This window comes from Tamandua tetradactyla, chromosome 7 (assembly GCF_023851605.1).
Source record: "Tamandua tetradactyla isolate mTamTet1 chromosome 7, mTamTet1.pri, whole genome shotgun sequence".
NCBI classification, from domain to species: domain Eukaryota; kingdom Metazoa; phylum Chordata; class Mammalia; order Pilosa; family Myrmecophagidae; genus Tamandua; species Tamandua tetradactyla.
Window position 1 is genome coordinate 165,308,390 of NC_135333.1, and position 18,186 is coordinate 165,326,575.

The 18,186-nt window shown below is 36.3% G+C and overlaps 1 protein-coding gene across 11 annotated transcripts in view; it reads right to left on the reverse strand.

The window, feature by feature from the left end:
• The window catches only part of APAF1 (apoptotic peptidase activating factor 1), a 165,545-nt gene that overhangs the window by 132,359 nt on the left and 15,000 nt on the right, over nt 1-18,186 (reverse strand). For all 11 annotated transcript variants that reach the window (XR_013155879.1, XR_013155880.1, XM_077111652.1 and 8 more), the window contains exons 5-10: nt 17,110-17,293; nt 14,360-14,472; nt 14,132-14,263; nt 12,091-12,329; nt 11,534-11,701; nt 10,729-10,860 (exon numbers count right to left, since the gene is read on the reverse strand). Coding sequence is in view for 9 of the 11 variants with exons in the window: in XM_077111652.1 (XP_076967767.1) it covers nt 10,729-10,860; nt 11,534-11,701; nt 12,091-12,329; nt 14,132-14,263; nt 14,360-14,472; nt 17,110-17,293 (968 nt within the window). In the remaining 2 variants the exon portion in view is untranslated. The remainder of the gene's footprint in view (nt 1-10,728; nt 10,861-11,533; nt 11,702-12,090; nt 12,330-14,131; nt 14,264-14,359; nt 14,473-17,109; nt 17,294-18,186) is intronic.

The window sequence follows — 18,186 nt, forward strand, 5'->3', positions numbered from 1 at the left end:
AAGCTGCACTTAAAACAATTTCTTAAATACGTAAAGACAACAGATGAAAGCCAGTTCACAAAATGAAAGTACATATGGCTGAAAACTTCACCAACATTCAAAAACAAGGATTTGCCATTTTTTTATATCAGCTTTCTAAAGACTAAAAAGAATGATAATAAGAATATTAGGTGGGAATAGAGGATATGAGCACTATCACATGTTGGTAGTGATGAAAACTTTTCACACTCTTTTTGGTGGGCAGTTTAGCAATATGTATTAAAATTTAAACTATATATACAATTTGACCCAGAAATCCACTTAAAAGAAGGTATCCTTGACAACATGAATGAAACTTGAAGACATGATGTTGAGTGAAATACACCAGACACAAAAGGACAAACGTTGTGTGACCTAACAGATTTTAAATAATCAGAATAAGCAAATTCAGAGAGTAAGAATCTAGAATACAGGTTACTAGGGGACAGGGTGGGAATAGGGGATAGGAAGTTAAGGGTTAAATTGTACAGGTCTCCTATTCTGGAATGATGGAAATATTTTGGTAATGGATGGTGGTGATGGTGTCACAACATTGTGAACGTAATTAATAGTGCTGAAATATATACATCTGAATGTGATTAAAAGGGGAAACGTTAGACTGAATATATAGTAAAAAATTTTAAAAATCCATGGAGGCCCACGCCCGCAGCAGCCGACCCGCCCGCCCTCCTCTTCCCCTCTTCCGCCTCCTGCTCCGGCGGCTCTCCAACCACCACGGTGCCCTCTTCCGCCTTCACCGGCTCCTCCGCCACCAGCCTCGACAGCCTTGCCACCCTCACCTTTCCTCCTCCAGAACAGCTACTGGGGGAGTGGAGACAATACAGAGCAGCTCCCGGAGCCACGACGGAGATCAAAGGGACGGCGTACCCCATCCTGGAACGGCTGACTGTCTGGGAGAACCAGCTCCAGTGAGATCACCGAGGGACGCGGGCTTTCCTGGGCGGGACGGCAAGCGGCCTGAGTCCCTCCCTTCCTCCTTCCCAGGCCAGCTGGCAGAATTGGACAGGCGGTCCCCTTGGGCCGCGGCGGCTGGCGCCCCCACCACACGAGGCCCCCCGGACCAACTGAGAGAGTTGGGTCGGAAATCCCAAGACGGCGGAGAACAGTGACCGGGGGGTCCCTTCCAAACACGTGATTCCCCGGTCCGGCTGGGAACAGTGCACTCTCCCGGGCTGCGACAGCTGACACCCTCCCGCTTGGTGCCCTGGGCCGACTAGGTAATTCAGCCGGACGCTCTCCCGTGATGCGGCAGCCGGCGACACTCCCCGCGTTCGGAACCCCGGGCCGGCTGGCACTCTTCCAAGACGCTTCGGCTGCCGAACCTCCCCTACAGTGAGAATCTTCCAAAGTTAAAGGACCAACAGCAACTTTCACTGGTGGAACCCATAGACAAACGTGTGCCACGAGCGCCACCTACTGGGCAGGATAAGAAAAACAGAACCCAGAGATTTCACAGAAAAATCTTTCAACATGTGGGGTCCAACACCCAGGGAAATCTGACTAAATGCCCAGACGCCAACAGAAGATAACGGATCACGTTCAGAAAATTGAAAATATGCCCCAGTCAAAGGAACAAACCAATAGTTCAAATGAGATACAGGAGCTGAAACAACTAATGCTGAATATACGAACAGAAATGGAAAACCGCTTCAAAAACGAAATCGTAAATTGAGGGAGGACATGAAGAAGACATGGGCTGATCAAAAAGAAGAAATAGAAAAACTGAAAACACAAATCACAGAGCTTATGGAAGTGAAGGATAAAGTAGAAAAGATGGAAAAAACAATGGATACCTACAATGACAGATTTAAAGAGACAGAAGATAGAATTAGTGATTTGGAGGATGGAACATCTGAATTCCAAAAAGAAACAGAAACTATCTGGAAAAGAATGGAAAAATTTGAACAGGGTATCAGGGAACTCAAGGACAATGTGAACCGCACAAATATACGTGTTGTGGGTGTCCAGAAGGAGAAGAGAAGGGAAAAGGAGGAAAAAACTAATGGAAGAAATTATCACTGAAAATTTCCCAACTCTTATGAAAGACCTAAAATTACAGATCCAAGAAGTGCAGTGCACCCCAAAGAGATTAGACCCAAATAGGCGTTCCCCAAGACACTTACTACTTAGAATGTCAGAGGTCAAAGAGAAAGAGAGGATCTTGAAAGCAGCGAGAGAGAAGCAATCCATCACATACAAGGGAAACCCAATAAGACTATGTGTAGATTTCTCAGCAGAAACCATGGAAGCTAGAAGACAGTGGGATGATATATTTAAGTTACTAAAAGAGAAAAACTGCCAACCAAGACTCCTATATCCAGCAAAACTGTCCTTCAAAAATGAGGGCGAAATTAAAACATTTTCAGACAAAAAGTCACTGAGAGAATTTGTGACCAAGAGACCAGCTCTGCAAGAAATACTAAAGGGAGCACTAGTGTCAGATACAAAAAGACAGAAGAGAGAGGCATGGAGAAGAGTGTAGAAAGAAGGAGAGTCAGATACGATATATATAATACAAAAGGCAAAATGGTAGAGGAAAATATTATCCAAACAGTAATAACTCTAAATGTTAATGGACTGAATTCCCCAATCAAAAGACATAGACTGGCAGAATGGATTAAAAAACAGGATCCTTCTATATGCTGTCTACAGGAAACACATCTTAGACCCAAAGATAAACATAGGTTGAAAGTGAAAGGTTGGGAAAAGATATTTCATGCAAATAACAACCAGAAAAGAGCAGGAGTGGCTAGACTAATATCCAACAAATTGGACTTCAAATGTAAAACAGTTAAAAGAGACAAAGAAGGACACTATCTACTAATAAAAGGAACAATTAAACAAGAAGACATAACAATCATAAATATTTACGCACCGAACCAGAATGCCCCAAAATATGTGAGGAATATACTGCAAACACTGAAAAGGGAAATAGACTCATATACCATAATAGTTGGAGACTTCAATTCACCACTCTCATCAACGGACAGAACATCTACACAGAGGATCAATAAAGAAATAGAGAACCTGAATATTACTATAAATGAACTTGACTTAACAGACATTTATAGGACATTACATCCCACAACAGCAGGATACACCTTTTTTTCAAGTGCTCATGGATCATTCTCAAAGATAGACCATATGCTGGGTCACAAAGCAAGTCTTAACAAATTTAAAACGATTGAAATCATACACAACACTTTCTCGGATCATGAAGGAATGAAGTTGGAAATCAATAATAGGCGAAGTGCCAGAAAATTCACAAACACATGGAGGCTCAACAGCACACTCTTAAACAACAAGTGGGTCAAAGAAGAAATTGCAAGAGAAATTAGTAAATACCTAGAGGCGAATGAAAATGAAGACACAACATATCAAAACTTATGGGACGCAGCAAAGGCAGTGCTAAGAGGGAAGTTTATTGCCCTAAATGCCTATATCAGAAAAGAAGAAAAGGCAAAAATGCAGGAATTAACTGTCCACTTGGAAGAAATGGAGAAAGAACAGCAAACTAATCCCAAAGCAAGCAAAAGGAAAGAAATAACAGAGATTAGAGCAGAAATAAATGAAATTGAAAACATGAAAACAATAGAGAAAATCAATAAGACCAGAAGTTGGTTCTATGAGAAAATCAATAAGATTGATGGGCCCTTAGCAAGATTGACAAAAAGAAGAAGAGAGAGGATGCAAATAAATAAGATCAGAAATGGAAGAGGAGACATAACTACTGACCTCACAGAAATAAAGGAGGTAATAACAGGATACTATGAACAACTTTACACTAATAAATACAACAATTTAGATGAAATGGATGGGTTCCTGGAAAGACATGAAAAACCAACTTTGACTCAAGAAGAAATAGATGACCTCAACAAACCAATCACAAGTAAAGAGATTGAATTAGTCATTCAAAAGCTCCCTAAAAAGAAAAGTCCAGGACCAGACAGCTTCACATGTGAATTCTATCAAACATTCCAGAAAGAATTAGTACCAACTCTGCTCAAACTCTTCAAAAAAATCAAAGTGGAGGGAAAACTACCTAATTCATTCTATGAAGCCAACATCACCCTCATACCAAAACCAGGCAAAGATATTACAAAAAAAGAAAACTACAGACCAATCTCTCTAATGAATATAGATGCAAAAATCCTCAATAAAATTCTAGCAAATCGTATCCAACAACACATTAAAAGAATTATACATCATGACCAAGTAGGATTCCTCCCAGCTATGCAAGGATGGTTCAACATAAGAAAATCAATTAATGTAATACACCACATCAACAAATCAAAGCAGAAAAATCACATGATCATCTCAATTGATGCAGAGAAGGCATTTGACAAGATTCAACATCCTTTCCTGTTGAAAACACTTCAAAAGATAGGAATACAAGGGAACTTCCTTAAAATGATAGAGGGAATATATGAAAAACCCACAGCTAATATCATCCTCAATGGGGAAAAATTGAAAACTTTCCCCCTAAGATCAGGAACAAGACAAGGATGTCCACTATCACCACTATTATTCAACATTGTGTTGGAAGTTCTAGCCAGAGCAATTAGACAAGAAAAAGAAATACAAGGCATCAAAATTGGAAAGGAAGAAGTAAAACTATCACTGTTTGCAGACGATATGATACTATACGTAGAAAACCCAGAAAAATCCACAACAAAATTACTAGAGCTAATAAATGAGTACAGCAAAGTAGCAGGCTACAAGATCAACATTCAAAAATCTGTAGCTTTTTTATACACCAGTAATGAACAAGCTGAGGGGGAAATCAAGAAACGAATCCCATTTACAATCGCAACTAAAAGAATAAAATACCTAGGAATAAATTTAACCAAAGAGACAAAAAACCTATATAAAGAAAACTACAAAAAACTGCTAAAAGAAATCACAGAAGACCTAAATAGATGGAAGGGCATACCGTGTTCATGGATTGGAAGACTAAATATAATTTAGATGTCAATCCTATCTAAACTGATCTACAGATTCAATGCAATACCAATCAAAATCCCAACAACTTATTTTTCAGAATTAGAAAAACCAATAAGCAAATTTATCTGGAAGGGCAGGGTGCCCCGAATTGCTAAAAACATCTTGAGGAAAAAAAACAAAGCTGGAGGTCTAGCGATGCCGGACTTTAAGGCATATTATGAAGCCACAGTGGTCAAAACAGCATGGTATTGACATAAAGATAGATATATCGACCAATGGAATCGAATAGAGTGCTCAGATATAGACCCTCTCATCTATGGACATTTGATCTTTGAGAAGGCAGTCAAGCCAACTCACCTGGGACAGAACAGTCTCTTCAATAAATGGTGCCTAGAGAACTGGATATCCATATGTAAAAGAATGAAAGAAGATCCGTATCTCACACCTTATACAAAAGTTAACTCAAAATGGATCAAAGATCTAAACATTAGGTCTAAGACCATAAAACAGTTAGAGGAAAATGTAGGGAGATATCTTCTAAATCTTACAACTGGAGGCGGTTTTATGTACCTTAAACCTAAAGCAAGAGCACTGAAGAAAGAAATAAATAAATGGGAGCTCCTCAAAATTAAACACTTTTGTGCATCAAAGAACTTCATCAAGAAAGTAGAAAGACAGCCTACACAATGGGACATAATATTTGGAAATGACATATCAGATAAAGGTCTAGTATCCAGAATTTATAAAGAGATTGTTCAACTCAACAACAAAAAGACAGCCAACCCAATTACAAAATGGGAAAAAGACTTGAACAGACACCTACCAGAAGAGGAAATACAAATGGCCAAAAGGCACATGAAGAGATGCTCAATGTCCCTGGCCATTAGAGAAATGCAAATCAAAACCACAGTGAGATATCATCTCACACCCACCAGAATGGCCATTATCAACAAAACAGAAAATGACAAGTGCTGGAGAGGATGCGGAGAAAGAGGCACACTTATCCACTGTTGGTGGGAATGTCAAATGGTGCAACCACTGTGGAAGGCAGTTTGGCGGTTCCTCAAAAAGCTGAATATAGAATTGCCATACGACCCAGCAATACCATTGCTAGGTATCTACTCAAAGGACTTAAGGGCAAAGACACAAACGGACATTTGCACACCAATGTTTATAGCAGCGTTATTTACAATTGCAAAGAGATGGAAACAGCCAAAATGTCCATCAACAGAAGAGTGGCTAAACAAACTGTGGTATATACATACGATGGAATACTATGCAGCTTTAAGACAGGATAAACTTATGAACCATGTAATAACATGGATGGACCTAGAGAATATTATGCTGAGTGAATCCAGCCAAAAACTAAAGGACAAATACTGTATGGTCCCACTGATGTGAACGGACATTCGAGAATAAACTTGAAATACGTCATTGGTAACAGAGTCCAACAGGAATTAGAAACAGGGTAAGACAATGGGTAATTGAAGCTGAAGGGATACAGACTGTGCAACAGGACTAGATACAAAAACTCAAAAACGGACAGCACAATAAAACCTAATTGTAAAGTAATCATGTTAAAACACTGAATGAAGCTGCAATATGAGCTATAGGGTTATTTTTTGTTTTGTTTTGTTTTTTCTTTTTCTTTATTTTTTTTCTATTATTAATACTTTTATTTCTTTTCTCTATATTAACATTTTATATCTTTTTCTGTTGTGTTGCTAGTTCCTCTAAACCGATGCAAATGTACTAAGAAACGATGATCATGAATCTATGTGATGATGTTAAGAATTACTGAGTGCATATGTAGAATGGTATGATTTCTAAATGTTGTGTTAATTTCTTTTTTTTTCTTTCCGTTAATAAAAAAATAAAAAAATTTAAAAAATCCATGGAACCACACTACAAACAGTGAACTCTAAGGTAAATCACAGACTATGGAAATAGTACAATTATGAAAATGTGCCATCAACAGGTGTTCCACACCAGTACAAGGTGTTAATAACAGGGTGGGATGTGGACATGATTGTTCTATAAACCGATAACTTCTCTAATACAGAAAAAAAAGTATCCTAAGAAAACAATCAGATGAGTACTCTTAAACAATCTAATTATCTACCAACTGGTCAATTACAATACAGCTATACAATGAAATAGTATATAGCTCTAAAAATTATGTCAATCTATATAAACGGAAAGATGACCATGAAATACAATTAAGTGAAAAAAAGCAGGTTATTAAACTCTATTTTACTATGCTCCTGTTAGATTTAAATACTAAGATGGTGATGTGAGCAGCAAAATCGAGAAAACCATGTACAAGAGCATGAGCGCTGGGATGGGGTGACAGCAGCACAACACTGTGAATGCAATTAACAGCACTAAGTTATACATATGAAATGTGGCTAAAACAGGAAATTTTAGGTTATCTATATGTCATTAGAATAAAAATTAAGCAAACATAAGACTATACAACAAAGTGAACTCCAGTGTAAACTATAGATTACAGCTAATATGACAGCTATATTCCTTCATCAACTGAAACAAAAGTACCAAACTAATGCAAGGTATTAATAATGGGAGGGTTGAGCATATGAGAACTCTGTATTTTCTGCATGATTTTTCTTTGAATCTACAACTTCTCTAATAAAAAAGAAATTATTTAGGAAAAAAAAACCCTGCTCAAAAAAGAATCTTATGGGCAGGCCACGGTGGCTCAGCAGGCAAGAATGCTTGCCTGCCATGCCAGAGGACCCGGGTTCGATTTCCGATGCCTGCCCATGTAAAAAAAAAGAATCTTATAAAGAATTCAATAAATATTAAATAGATGAATTATTGATAAAATAGAGGAAATGGCTTTTAAAAAGGCATTAGCAATGGTTGTGGTCTTCATTTTCTTCTTTGCAGTTTTTTTCCTAATTTTTCCAATGAAAATAAACTATTATATTTAAATTTTAAAAAAAAGGTTAAAAATCCTAAAGAACACTGTTGTAGTCTACCAAAGCTGCCAGAATGCAACACACCAGAGATGGACTGGCTTTTAATAAAAGGGGATTTATTTAGTTAAAAATGCATAGATCTTCAGAGCAAAGGCAGCTAACTTTCAAATGAGGTTCTTTCTTACATGGGAAGGCACAGAGCAATCTCTGCTGGCCTTCTCTCCAGCCACTGGGTTCCAACAACTTTCCCGGGGGTGATTCCTTTCTGCATGTCCAAAGGCCTGGGCTGAGCTGCAAATGCTAAAATGAGATATGCTGTGCTACGCTGACCTCTCTCATTTAAGCTTCCAGCCAATTAAATCAAACATCATTCATTGCAGTAGGCACGCCTCCTAGCCGACTGCAGATGTAATCAGCAACAGATGAGGTTCACATGCTATTGGCTTATTTCCACAGCAAAAGAACTAGGCACCTTCACCTGGCCAAGCTGACACCTGAACCTAACTACCACAAATACCTAGGGAAATACATAAGATTCCACAAGGGTTCCATGCACTAGAGATCTTCCAGAAACCTACAACCCCCAGATGGGTCCCTGGTCCAGATAAATCATGAAACCCAGAGGGCCCAGCCTCTCCAGAACATCAGATAGTTCCATCTCCCTACCCCATATTAGTGACAGACTCTTCCAGTATGAAAAAGTTAGAAAGGTCATAGCCCAAACACCCCTAAAGAGAGGGATAGAAAGATCAAAGGTGATGGTGGAATTATACAGTGAAGACAGGATTTAACAAATGAATATGAATGCTGAATCATTAAATTGATATCTCTTTTAGTGTCCAGTATCTTAGAGTAGCTAGAAGTAAAAACCTAAAATTGTAGAATTGTAACCCAGGTCTTCTGAAATATGTTCTACAACTAATTGTGGGGATGTGCTTTGAAATTTATTGCTTTTCGGAATATATGTTATTTTTCACAAAAAAAAGAAGGAAAAAAAGTCGACTGTGATGATAAAAAAAATATTTAAGCATTCTAGCCTTTTATATTCTGGAGCAACTAGAAGGAAAAAAATCGGAGAAGACAGTATGGTAGCCCATGACAAACTCTGGGATCTGTCCTATAATTACCTGTTAAGAGTGCTTTGAAAATTATTGCTTTTTTATTTCTTTGCTTTGTATATATGTTATACTGTACAATAAGAAAGTTAAAAAAATGTTAAAAAGAAGAAACTGGATCCTTCTACATTATTATATATATCAAAATATATATAATTCCATCTCTAAAAATTTTCTAAGGAAATTTTATCACTGTAAAAATTAACAAGAATGTTTACTACAGCATCCCAAGGGCAAAAAACTTAAAACAATCTCAATTTTCAATAGTTAGAGCTTAAGTAAATTAGGGCACACATATTTACTGGAATACCATCATTCCAATGTAGATTATTAAACTTAAATTCTAATTTGCAAGGTGAAAAAAAGCAGGTTACAAAGCAGTACTTCATTTTTGTGACCAAACATACCTAAGCATAGAAAAATTACTGAACGCTTATATGATTTTCCAAAATGTTAGCTTTTTGAATACTTAGTTGGTAGTCATGACATCAAATATTTGTAGATGCTGACAATCCCAAATTTTTTTCTTTAATCCACAGCTTTCCTCTGAAATCCAAATTCATATACCTAACACCTACTCATTATTTCTACTCAGATGTCTTAATAGATATATCAGACTTAGTATGTTCAAAGCAACTACTTAAGTGCCCTGACCCACTTTCAAATAAAAAACAGTTCCTCTCTCAGTTCACAGAAACTCCATTCTTTCCATTGCTCAGGGTTAGAGTCATTTTGATTCTTCTCTTTTCCTCCTAATACATATTATACTGACTTGAAACTGTTTTGTACCCCAGAAAAGCCATGTTCTTCTAATCCATTCTTATGGGAACAGATTTGTTGGGAGTGGGACCTTTTGATTACGTTGTTTCCATGGAGATGTGACCCAGGCAATTCAAGGTGGGTCTTAATCCTTTTCTGAAGCACTTTATGTGCAGGAAGGACCCATAGGAGCTGAGAAAGCCATATGAAACCAGAAGCTGGGAGAAGACAGCAGATACTGCCACGTGACAGAACTCTGGATGCCAGCTGCCTTTCCTCCGGGAAGGTATGTTCCTGTTGGTGCCTTAATTTTGACATTTTCACGGCCTAGAATTTTAACTTTTAACTTAATAAATTCCCTTTGTAAAAGCCAATCTACTACTGGTATATTGCATTCTGGCAGCTTTAGTAAACCGAAACACATATCAAATCCATCAGCAAGCACACATCAAATCCATCTCCTTAATCTGGTTTTTACTTCTGAGTACCTTCTACCCCCCTGACATATTACACATTTGTTTATCGTTTGCCTCCCCACCCCACCCCCGCACCAGAGTGCAAGCTCGAAGGGACAGGGGACTTTGTGCCTATGCTATATCCTCATAATGGAAAATAATACCAGTCGTTAATAGGCCCTCAATAAATACAGAAATAAACTTTTCTGCCCTCCACTTCCTCTCAAAGCTTAAAAACAAATCATACTACCCATAAAGGGAAACTATCATTAAGAAGAGAATGAATTTTTTGGAGGTTCATTCATTGTAATTCCTAAGGTATCTTTTTAAATCACAATAGGGGAAAACAGTAACAGAACCAAAAATATTTATATAGACTATGATCCAATTAAAAGCATTTTTAATAATAAAAAAATTCAAATCATAGGACAAAAAGAAAGTGAAATAAAAGAATACTTAAATGGGTCATCTTACTTTGTGCATATTGGCACTGGCCATGTGATGGGCCAGAAAGTTGTACCAGTACATGCAGTCCTCCTGATCTGGTGAAAGGGGATGTAGCTGGTGATGCCTTTGGAACTGAGTAATTATCTTCTTATGTAGATCCTGAAACCCAAATTAGATGTTTCAGAAACAATTTCAAAGCCTAAACATCACAATAGCTCTAGCTTCCAAAGCTATTAAGAAAGTACAAGACACAAAGGGAAAGTAAAACAGTAACTATAGTGAAGAACCTGGCAGACAACACTTTAACCAAATGATCAAAGTTACCATCACCAATATAAAGACATGGACATCATGTACCCCTGATGGGATGGACTTCTGTGGTATTCCTGCCAACAATGTATAACCTCAATTCAACCATGAGAAAGCATTAGACTTACCCAAATTAAGGGGCATTCTACAAAATAACTGGTCAGCACTCTTCAAAAGTGAGAAGACCATGAGAGAGAAAGACTGAAGAATTTTCACAGATTACAAGAAAATAAACTATAATAAAGGAAAAATGACAATTACATGCAATATGGGATCTGAATTAGATCTGAAAAAAGAACTTCAGTGGGAAACTCAAATAAGGTTTCTAGTCAGTTAACAACTATAGCAATGTAAATTTTCTGGCTTTAATAATTCTATTATGGTTATATAAGATGCTAACATTATAAGACACTAAGTGAACGGTATATGCATGGAACGCCACTATTTTTACAACTTTTCTGCAAGTCTAAAATTACATCAAAATAAAGCTTTTTTTAAAAAAAAAGAATGTACAGAGAGGTACCTGAAGCTGGCTACGATTCTTCTCTGTAAGAAAATCTACTTGAAGATCATGTAAATAATAATGAAATGACTTTCCATTACGGTCACAAAATAAGAGAGACTTATTAACGAACTCTTGGAGTATGTCTTCAACTTCTTCAGTTTCCATGTCCCAGAGAATACATAAAACCTAGGAATCATTTTAAGCATTTAATGTACCACAGAAACAAAATGACCAGGATTGCAGACAAGGTGTTAATGCACAAAAAAATCATATTTTAAAGCCCTGAATGAGAATGTTTCCATTTCATAAGATGAAGCCCAACTATCCTAAAGACAGAAAAAAGAAAAGTCGACACTTCTCCAGCTTCATTAGAATCACTTTGAGACACAGTAACTTGTGTTCACAAAGAGCCCCGATGGGGACTAACAGCAGTGAAGCTCGTACACCCCCCTGCCCACCGGGGGCCTGGGCTTACCCTTCCAGTATCCTCTACTAATACCCTCAGCTTCAAATGCAAGGGTAATGCTATACACACTCAACAACCAGGACTTAAAGACCGTCGGCCTTCCTGTTACCTTTGTCGGCACTTTAACGTCCTTCTGAAGGATGGAAAGATCCATGTAATAATCCTTGATGTCTTCTCTGAGCATGTCTACACTTATAGACATGGCTTCATCCAGAGCCTCATAATCATAAGATGAAGATTTCCTGATTCTCTTAAATTGCTTATTCTGAAGTTGCCTGAGGTAGTATTCCCAACGATTGGGAAAATCACGCAAAAGTGCGCCAATTAAAGACACTACGAGAGGAGAACCTAAAGAAAAAATGAAGTCACTGTGTTAATATTAACTTATTTTTAAATAACTTAAGAATCAACTTTTTCTTAGGAAAGAATTTCTGCGTTTAATCTAGAGCCTTAAAATATGTATAATTCTTGGGTTCACTTCTAGGTATACATTCTAAGAAAATCATTAAAAATAAGAAAGATTTCATTTAAAGATATTCTTCACAGAATTAATTAAAATAATGAAAAGTGTTAAACAATGTAAATAATGTCCAACAGTAGGGAAATGGTTGACTAAGTTCAGATATATCACAGTATTATGCTACCACTAAATTCATGCCTTCAAAAAATATTTAATGACATGGAAAGATACTTATGATATAACATGAATAGGGAAAGATTCAAAATTATCTATACACATTATCCTAATGTTAAAAAAAGTTCGATATATCCATAAAACATTAGAAAAAGTACTCTGATGATGATAATAATTATCAGACAATGGATAATTTTATTTTTAATTCACATAATTTTTTAAATGTTTCCAAATGAACAGTTACAGTGAATATAAATCAAGTATTTTTTCTAAGTTTTAGCTTTTTTTAAAATAGTCAATTACCTCAAATATGAAATAATTGGAATATGCACATTCAGAGCCAGAAACTAAAATACAGGTTGGCAGGGGCTGGGTCAGGGGAGGGAATTGGCAGTTAATGTTTAATTGATTAATACAGAAGTTTCAACAGGAAGTGATGGTAGCAAAACACTGTGAATATAATTAACACACTGAATTATGATTTGAACGTGGTTAAAATGGGAAATTTCAGGTTGTCTATATAGTACAATAAAAATGTAAAAAAACAACAACCTAGTATTGTACAATACAGTGAACCCTAATACAAACCATGGGCTTTTAGTTAATAACACAATTATAACAGTATTCTTTCATCAGTTGTAATAATGCCACCACATTAATACAAAATGTCAACAATGGGCATGGAAGGATAATTGGGGACGCTGCATTTTCTGTATGATTTTTCTATAAACCTTTACTTCTTTAATAAAAGATTAATAATAATAAAATATCAAACTTCTTTAATAAAAATAATTTTTTTTTTAAAAAAAGAAATCCATTATCTCAAAATCAACTATCTATTTGATGGCAGAAAGAAAAATAAGAAGGTATTCCTAAGCATAATAACAACAAAATAAACCATCTTAAGAGTTGACAGAAGTGACTACATAAAAAATTTTAATTTGTCAAAAAATACCACAAACAAAATAGAAGGCATACAAAACAATGGGAAAAAATATTTGAAAATACATGACAAAGAGTTAATACCTTCAATATTTAAAGAGTGAGTGTCTAAAAATAATTTAAAATTATTACCAAAGAGTGACTCAAGAATAATTTCTTATAATGAAAATATTCAATAAACAAGTGAAAAGTTTAGCGTCACTAATAAAAAAAATGCAAATTAAGAAGTCAATACCAGCTTTTACTTATCAAATAAGAACACTGATCTTATAAGATCTCACCTGAAAAATAAAAAATCTTTCTTTCACTATATTTTTTACTCTTTGACAGCAGAAGTCATACCTTCATTTAACCACTCTTGCTAGCAAGAACCACATCATATTAATTTTTTTTAAATAAATGAATGAATATCGTATCATGTACCCATTTAAGGTATCAGATAAGAACCTAAAATGCTACATCTCCTAGAAAGTACTTAGACATTTGCGTACTAAGTTATCATATTCATTAGCTTAATTTACAAAAAATGGATTAATACCCCTACAGCCCCCTCATACAAAGCAAATAACTATACCTTTACATTCTTTTATAATACTATGAGCTTGTTCTGGCAAATCTGCTTTTTTCATATTAACAAAAAGTGATAAAATTTCAAGTCCTTTTTCTTTTCCTAAGCCACTCTCCACAGGAACTACATACTTCGGACCTACAACAAAATCACAAGACCTAATCAGTATATCACATATTAAATATAAATGAATTAAAATATATAGGTACAAAAAAGCAAATTAGTAACCCTTACCCATTACCGAATCTGTAACACTCTTATCTCTGGTTGTAAGAAGAATCTGGCACTGATTGTCAAAAGCTTTTAACACCCAAGCATCCCAAACATCATCTAAGATCAAGAGAGACCTAATTAAAAACAAACAAAAAACTGTAATCAGTCACTAATGGCACTTACTTTAAGCTTCCTTAAAAAAAAGATACTGCACTAGTATCTTTTTCAAAATAAGGGAAAAAAAGAACTGATTTATGGTTCACTCTATTTTCTTTGCTATACCTCTTTCCCAATATGCTGACTCAAATCAGAGAAAAGTATTATAACCTCCCTTTCCTACACCCCAAATCAACACATAATAAAATTAAGGGTCCTACAGAAAGAGGACTGTGATATATACCATGTAAGTATTAGTAGTTCATTAGTTCAGCCATCACTTACCTAAAGCCTAGAAAGAACTATCCAACTAATAGGATTTCTCAATTCAGTCTTTAAGTATCAAAACCAAACTGGAATTGAGCTCAGGTTAGAATTAGGAGGAATCATATAACAAAATTTGACCATTTTTGACCCAGAAAACTAGCAATTTTATATGATCCAACCTAACAGAATGTATTAGGAAGAAAATAACTTTTCATCTAGCACATCACTGGGTTCTTTTTCATCCAAGAAATCCATCTGTTTATTCATGACAAAGGACCTCTGTGTCAAATCTTGACTGGTGTCTCCAAGAACATTTTTAAACTCACCAGAATAGATGGAGGGAAAAAAAATAACTAAAAACTAATAGTGTAATTATGCATTAGCATGCTACCTCTGTATACTACAAAAAACAATTCCATGTACATACACAGGTTGGCAAACTGCAAAACACACACCAAATTTTGTTTCTCTGATTAACAGAGAAACAAAATGACTGGCTTTATAAGGCATGGTCTTATACATCTGATAGTAGCTGCAATATTTTCCTGAAGAGAAGTCACTTTTCTTTTTCCAAACAAGGGAAGTAGGATTATGTAGGAGATAGGATTAAAATAAGACCTGCAGAATTTGTTGGGACTAGATGGCATTAGGGTGGTGGCGGAAGTAAACTGTGGAGATTGTAATCTGCTGATTTACGTAGGACAGTCTGGGAGGAAGAGAATGTTTGTTTACCCCAAATGGTTATCTTAAGTATGAAGGAAGAGCACAGAAAGATAACTACTGCATTCCCTTGGGAAATGCACGCGTGCCTTCTGTCATCTTGCAGTAGTAAGCAGGATCTGGTTAAGAATGAAGTTGTCTGCTGTCTGTTATTGCTAAGCTTCAGACCCCCTGATCCCGTCCGTTCCTCATCATTCCTTAATATCCTTCGTCCTCTGTTTCATAGGAAGCAACAGGATTAGAGAAAAGTAATTGAGCAAGGAAGAGGGAATGGTTCAAATCTATGTCTCCCAGGAAAATAGATATTTGTGACTATAAAAGGAGGGAGAGAGACGATGGAAGGGTCTGAAGGAGAAAGAAGGTAGAGAGAATAAAAGATTGCCTTCCGTACTGGGAACACATCAGAATCAATTAGGAGGCTTTTTCCTAAAAATTACCTTCTTCCCTTCAATATTCTGATATTAATCCTTACCAATTTGAGAATCACTGTTAGAAACGAAAGTGCACTGCACTCACAGGTGCACTGGGGCATAAAAGGTCAAAGCCACTACCTAGTTTCCTCTCAGTATACTGTAATCCTCTCAGGGCAGGCTTTACGCATCTGTGTACTTGTGGGCTTGGACCAGGAACTGCGCAGTGCTGGTTAGATGAACAAATGGAAGAATAACTGCTACATCACTGAGACCGCTGACTTAGTCCCAGGCTATGCTCTTAACACAAGCATTAGCTAAGCTGCTGCCGCCACTTGGTTAATGAAAACTGTGAAATAGTTGATAATGGTGCCTGGTACATAATTATGGAAGTAAATATTTATTGAATTAATTAATTATTGAAAGAACACACAAATATTTGAAGTACATGGAAGAAGAATTATATTTATACCTTTAAAAACTTAAGACACAGGCATTGCCCAAAGATCCCTATAGACTGAGAAAAGGATTAAAGAGAAGGAGGAGGTATAACAGCAACAATGGGATTTACAAACAAGTATGGCTGCTGAATCACTATATTAATTAATCACTAATTAATATTAATTAATTAATATTCCTTCTGGCCTCCAGTGTTCTGGAGCAGCTAGAAGGAAAAATCTGAGACGGTGGAATGGTAGCTGTCCATGACAAATTTGGGATCTGTTCTATAACTACTTGTTGAAGTGTGCTTTGATAATTATTGCTTTTTTCTTTCTTTGCTTTGTATATATGTTATATTTTACAATTAAAAAGTTTAAAAACAAAAACCTTAAGACAAGCCAGAAGGGTCCCATTAAAAATTCCTTCCTGACTCAACCTTTTACCAGTTGCCTACATTTATTTTCTCTCTTGTTCTATGTTAATTCATCAGAAATAATAGGTATAAGATAAGAAGCTTACACTTTCTAGCAAAGACTATTTACCTACTCAAGAAGCATTTCTCAACAATGTACAAGAAAATAAGAAACATGCTAGTTGACAATCTTTGACTTAGTAGCAGCCTTTTCTTTCTTAATGCAAGAGAGAAGCAGCAGGGCAGCAATATCTCTTTCTTAGCCTTGCTACAAAACAGCAGGAAAGAAAGCATGATGTTCTTAAAATACCAGTAGCTCAGTCTCATTAGGACTTCAAACACCAACCAAATCTCACCATATGTACCTTGGGTGTTTGCGCAGCATCAGAATGCGGAGACGGTCTTTAGCCTCTTCAATATTAAGTGGAAGTCTCTGGAAGAAAGCGTCATCCTGATCCAACCGTGTGCAAAGATTCTGCAGTTTCATCAGAAGCCCAGGTTTGTCTTGCTTCCCAACTGAAATCCAGTGTACACCCCCTGGGAAACAACCTGGTAAGGAAAGAATCAATAAACATAAGGCCTTTGAACAAGTGTTCCTCTGAAAGATTTTACTGACAAGAGACAAATTTGCTCTAATCTTCAATTTCTTCACATCTTCAACTTCTCTTGATTCAGGCTCTAAACTTTGATTGGTATGTTGTTGTTGGGCTTTACAGCTTGAATCTATAGGCAGCTGAAGAGGTGAAAAAGTTGAAGATTGGAATAAATCTGTTGTTTATCAGTAAAAATCTAGCAAGCAAAATTTCTAAATGTTTGGAATACGTCATTAATGTCAGTGGACAGCAGGGTTTCCAGGTCTCGGCATTCTTGACATTTCGGGTTAGATCATTTCTGTTGTGAGGGATAGTTCTGTGCATTGTAGGATGTTTAGCCAGTAGGAATTCCCCTCCCTAGTTATGACAACCAAAAATGTTCCCTGCGGGGAGAGGGACAAAATTGCCGCTGAGAAACAGTGATGTCCAGAAACATAACTTACTCTTTGGGGTACTCATTTATAGACTTAAAAGAACATAGTTCAAGTCTTGGCTCAACTACTTACTAGCTATGCAATCTTTAGCAAATCCTTAAGCTCTTTCATCATGTATTATATTGGAATAAGACTCTATTCCACTTACTTTAGAGTTGCTGTGAGAAATTAATAACACAGAACATGTGAAAAAGCTATGCTAACTACAAAAGATTATAAAAGACAGGATTATAAATGCCATGGATCTGAGAATACCTTACAAATATTAAGCTTTGAACCAGTAAGCACTACATGAGGAGGCCATTCTTATTATTACTGTTAAATGTTATCATCATCATTTTTGTTAATTAAACCATACATACCTTGAAATATTTTTGTTTACAAATGTATCAGGAAGCAGGAAGCATGAATCTTA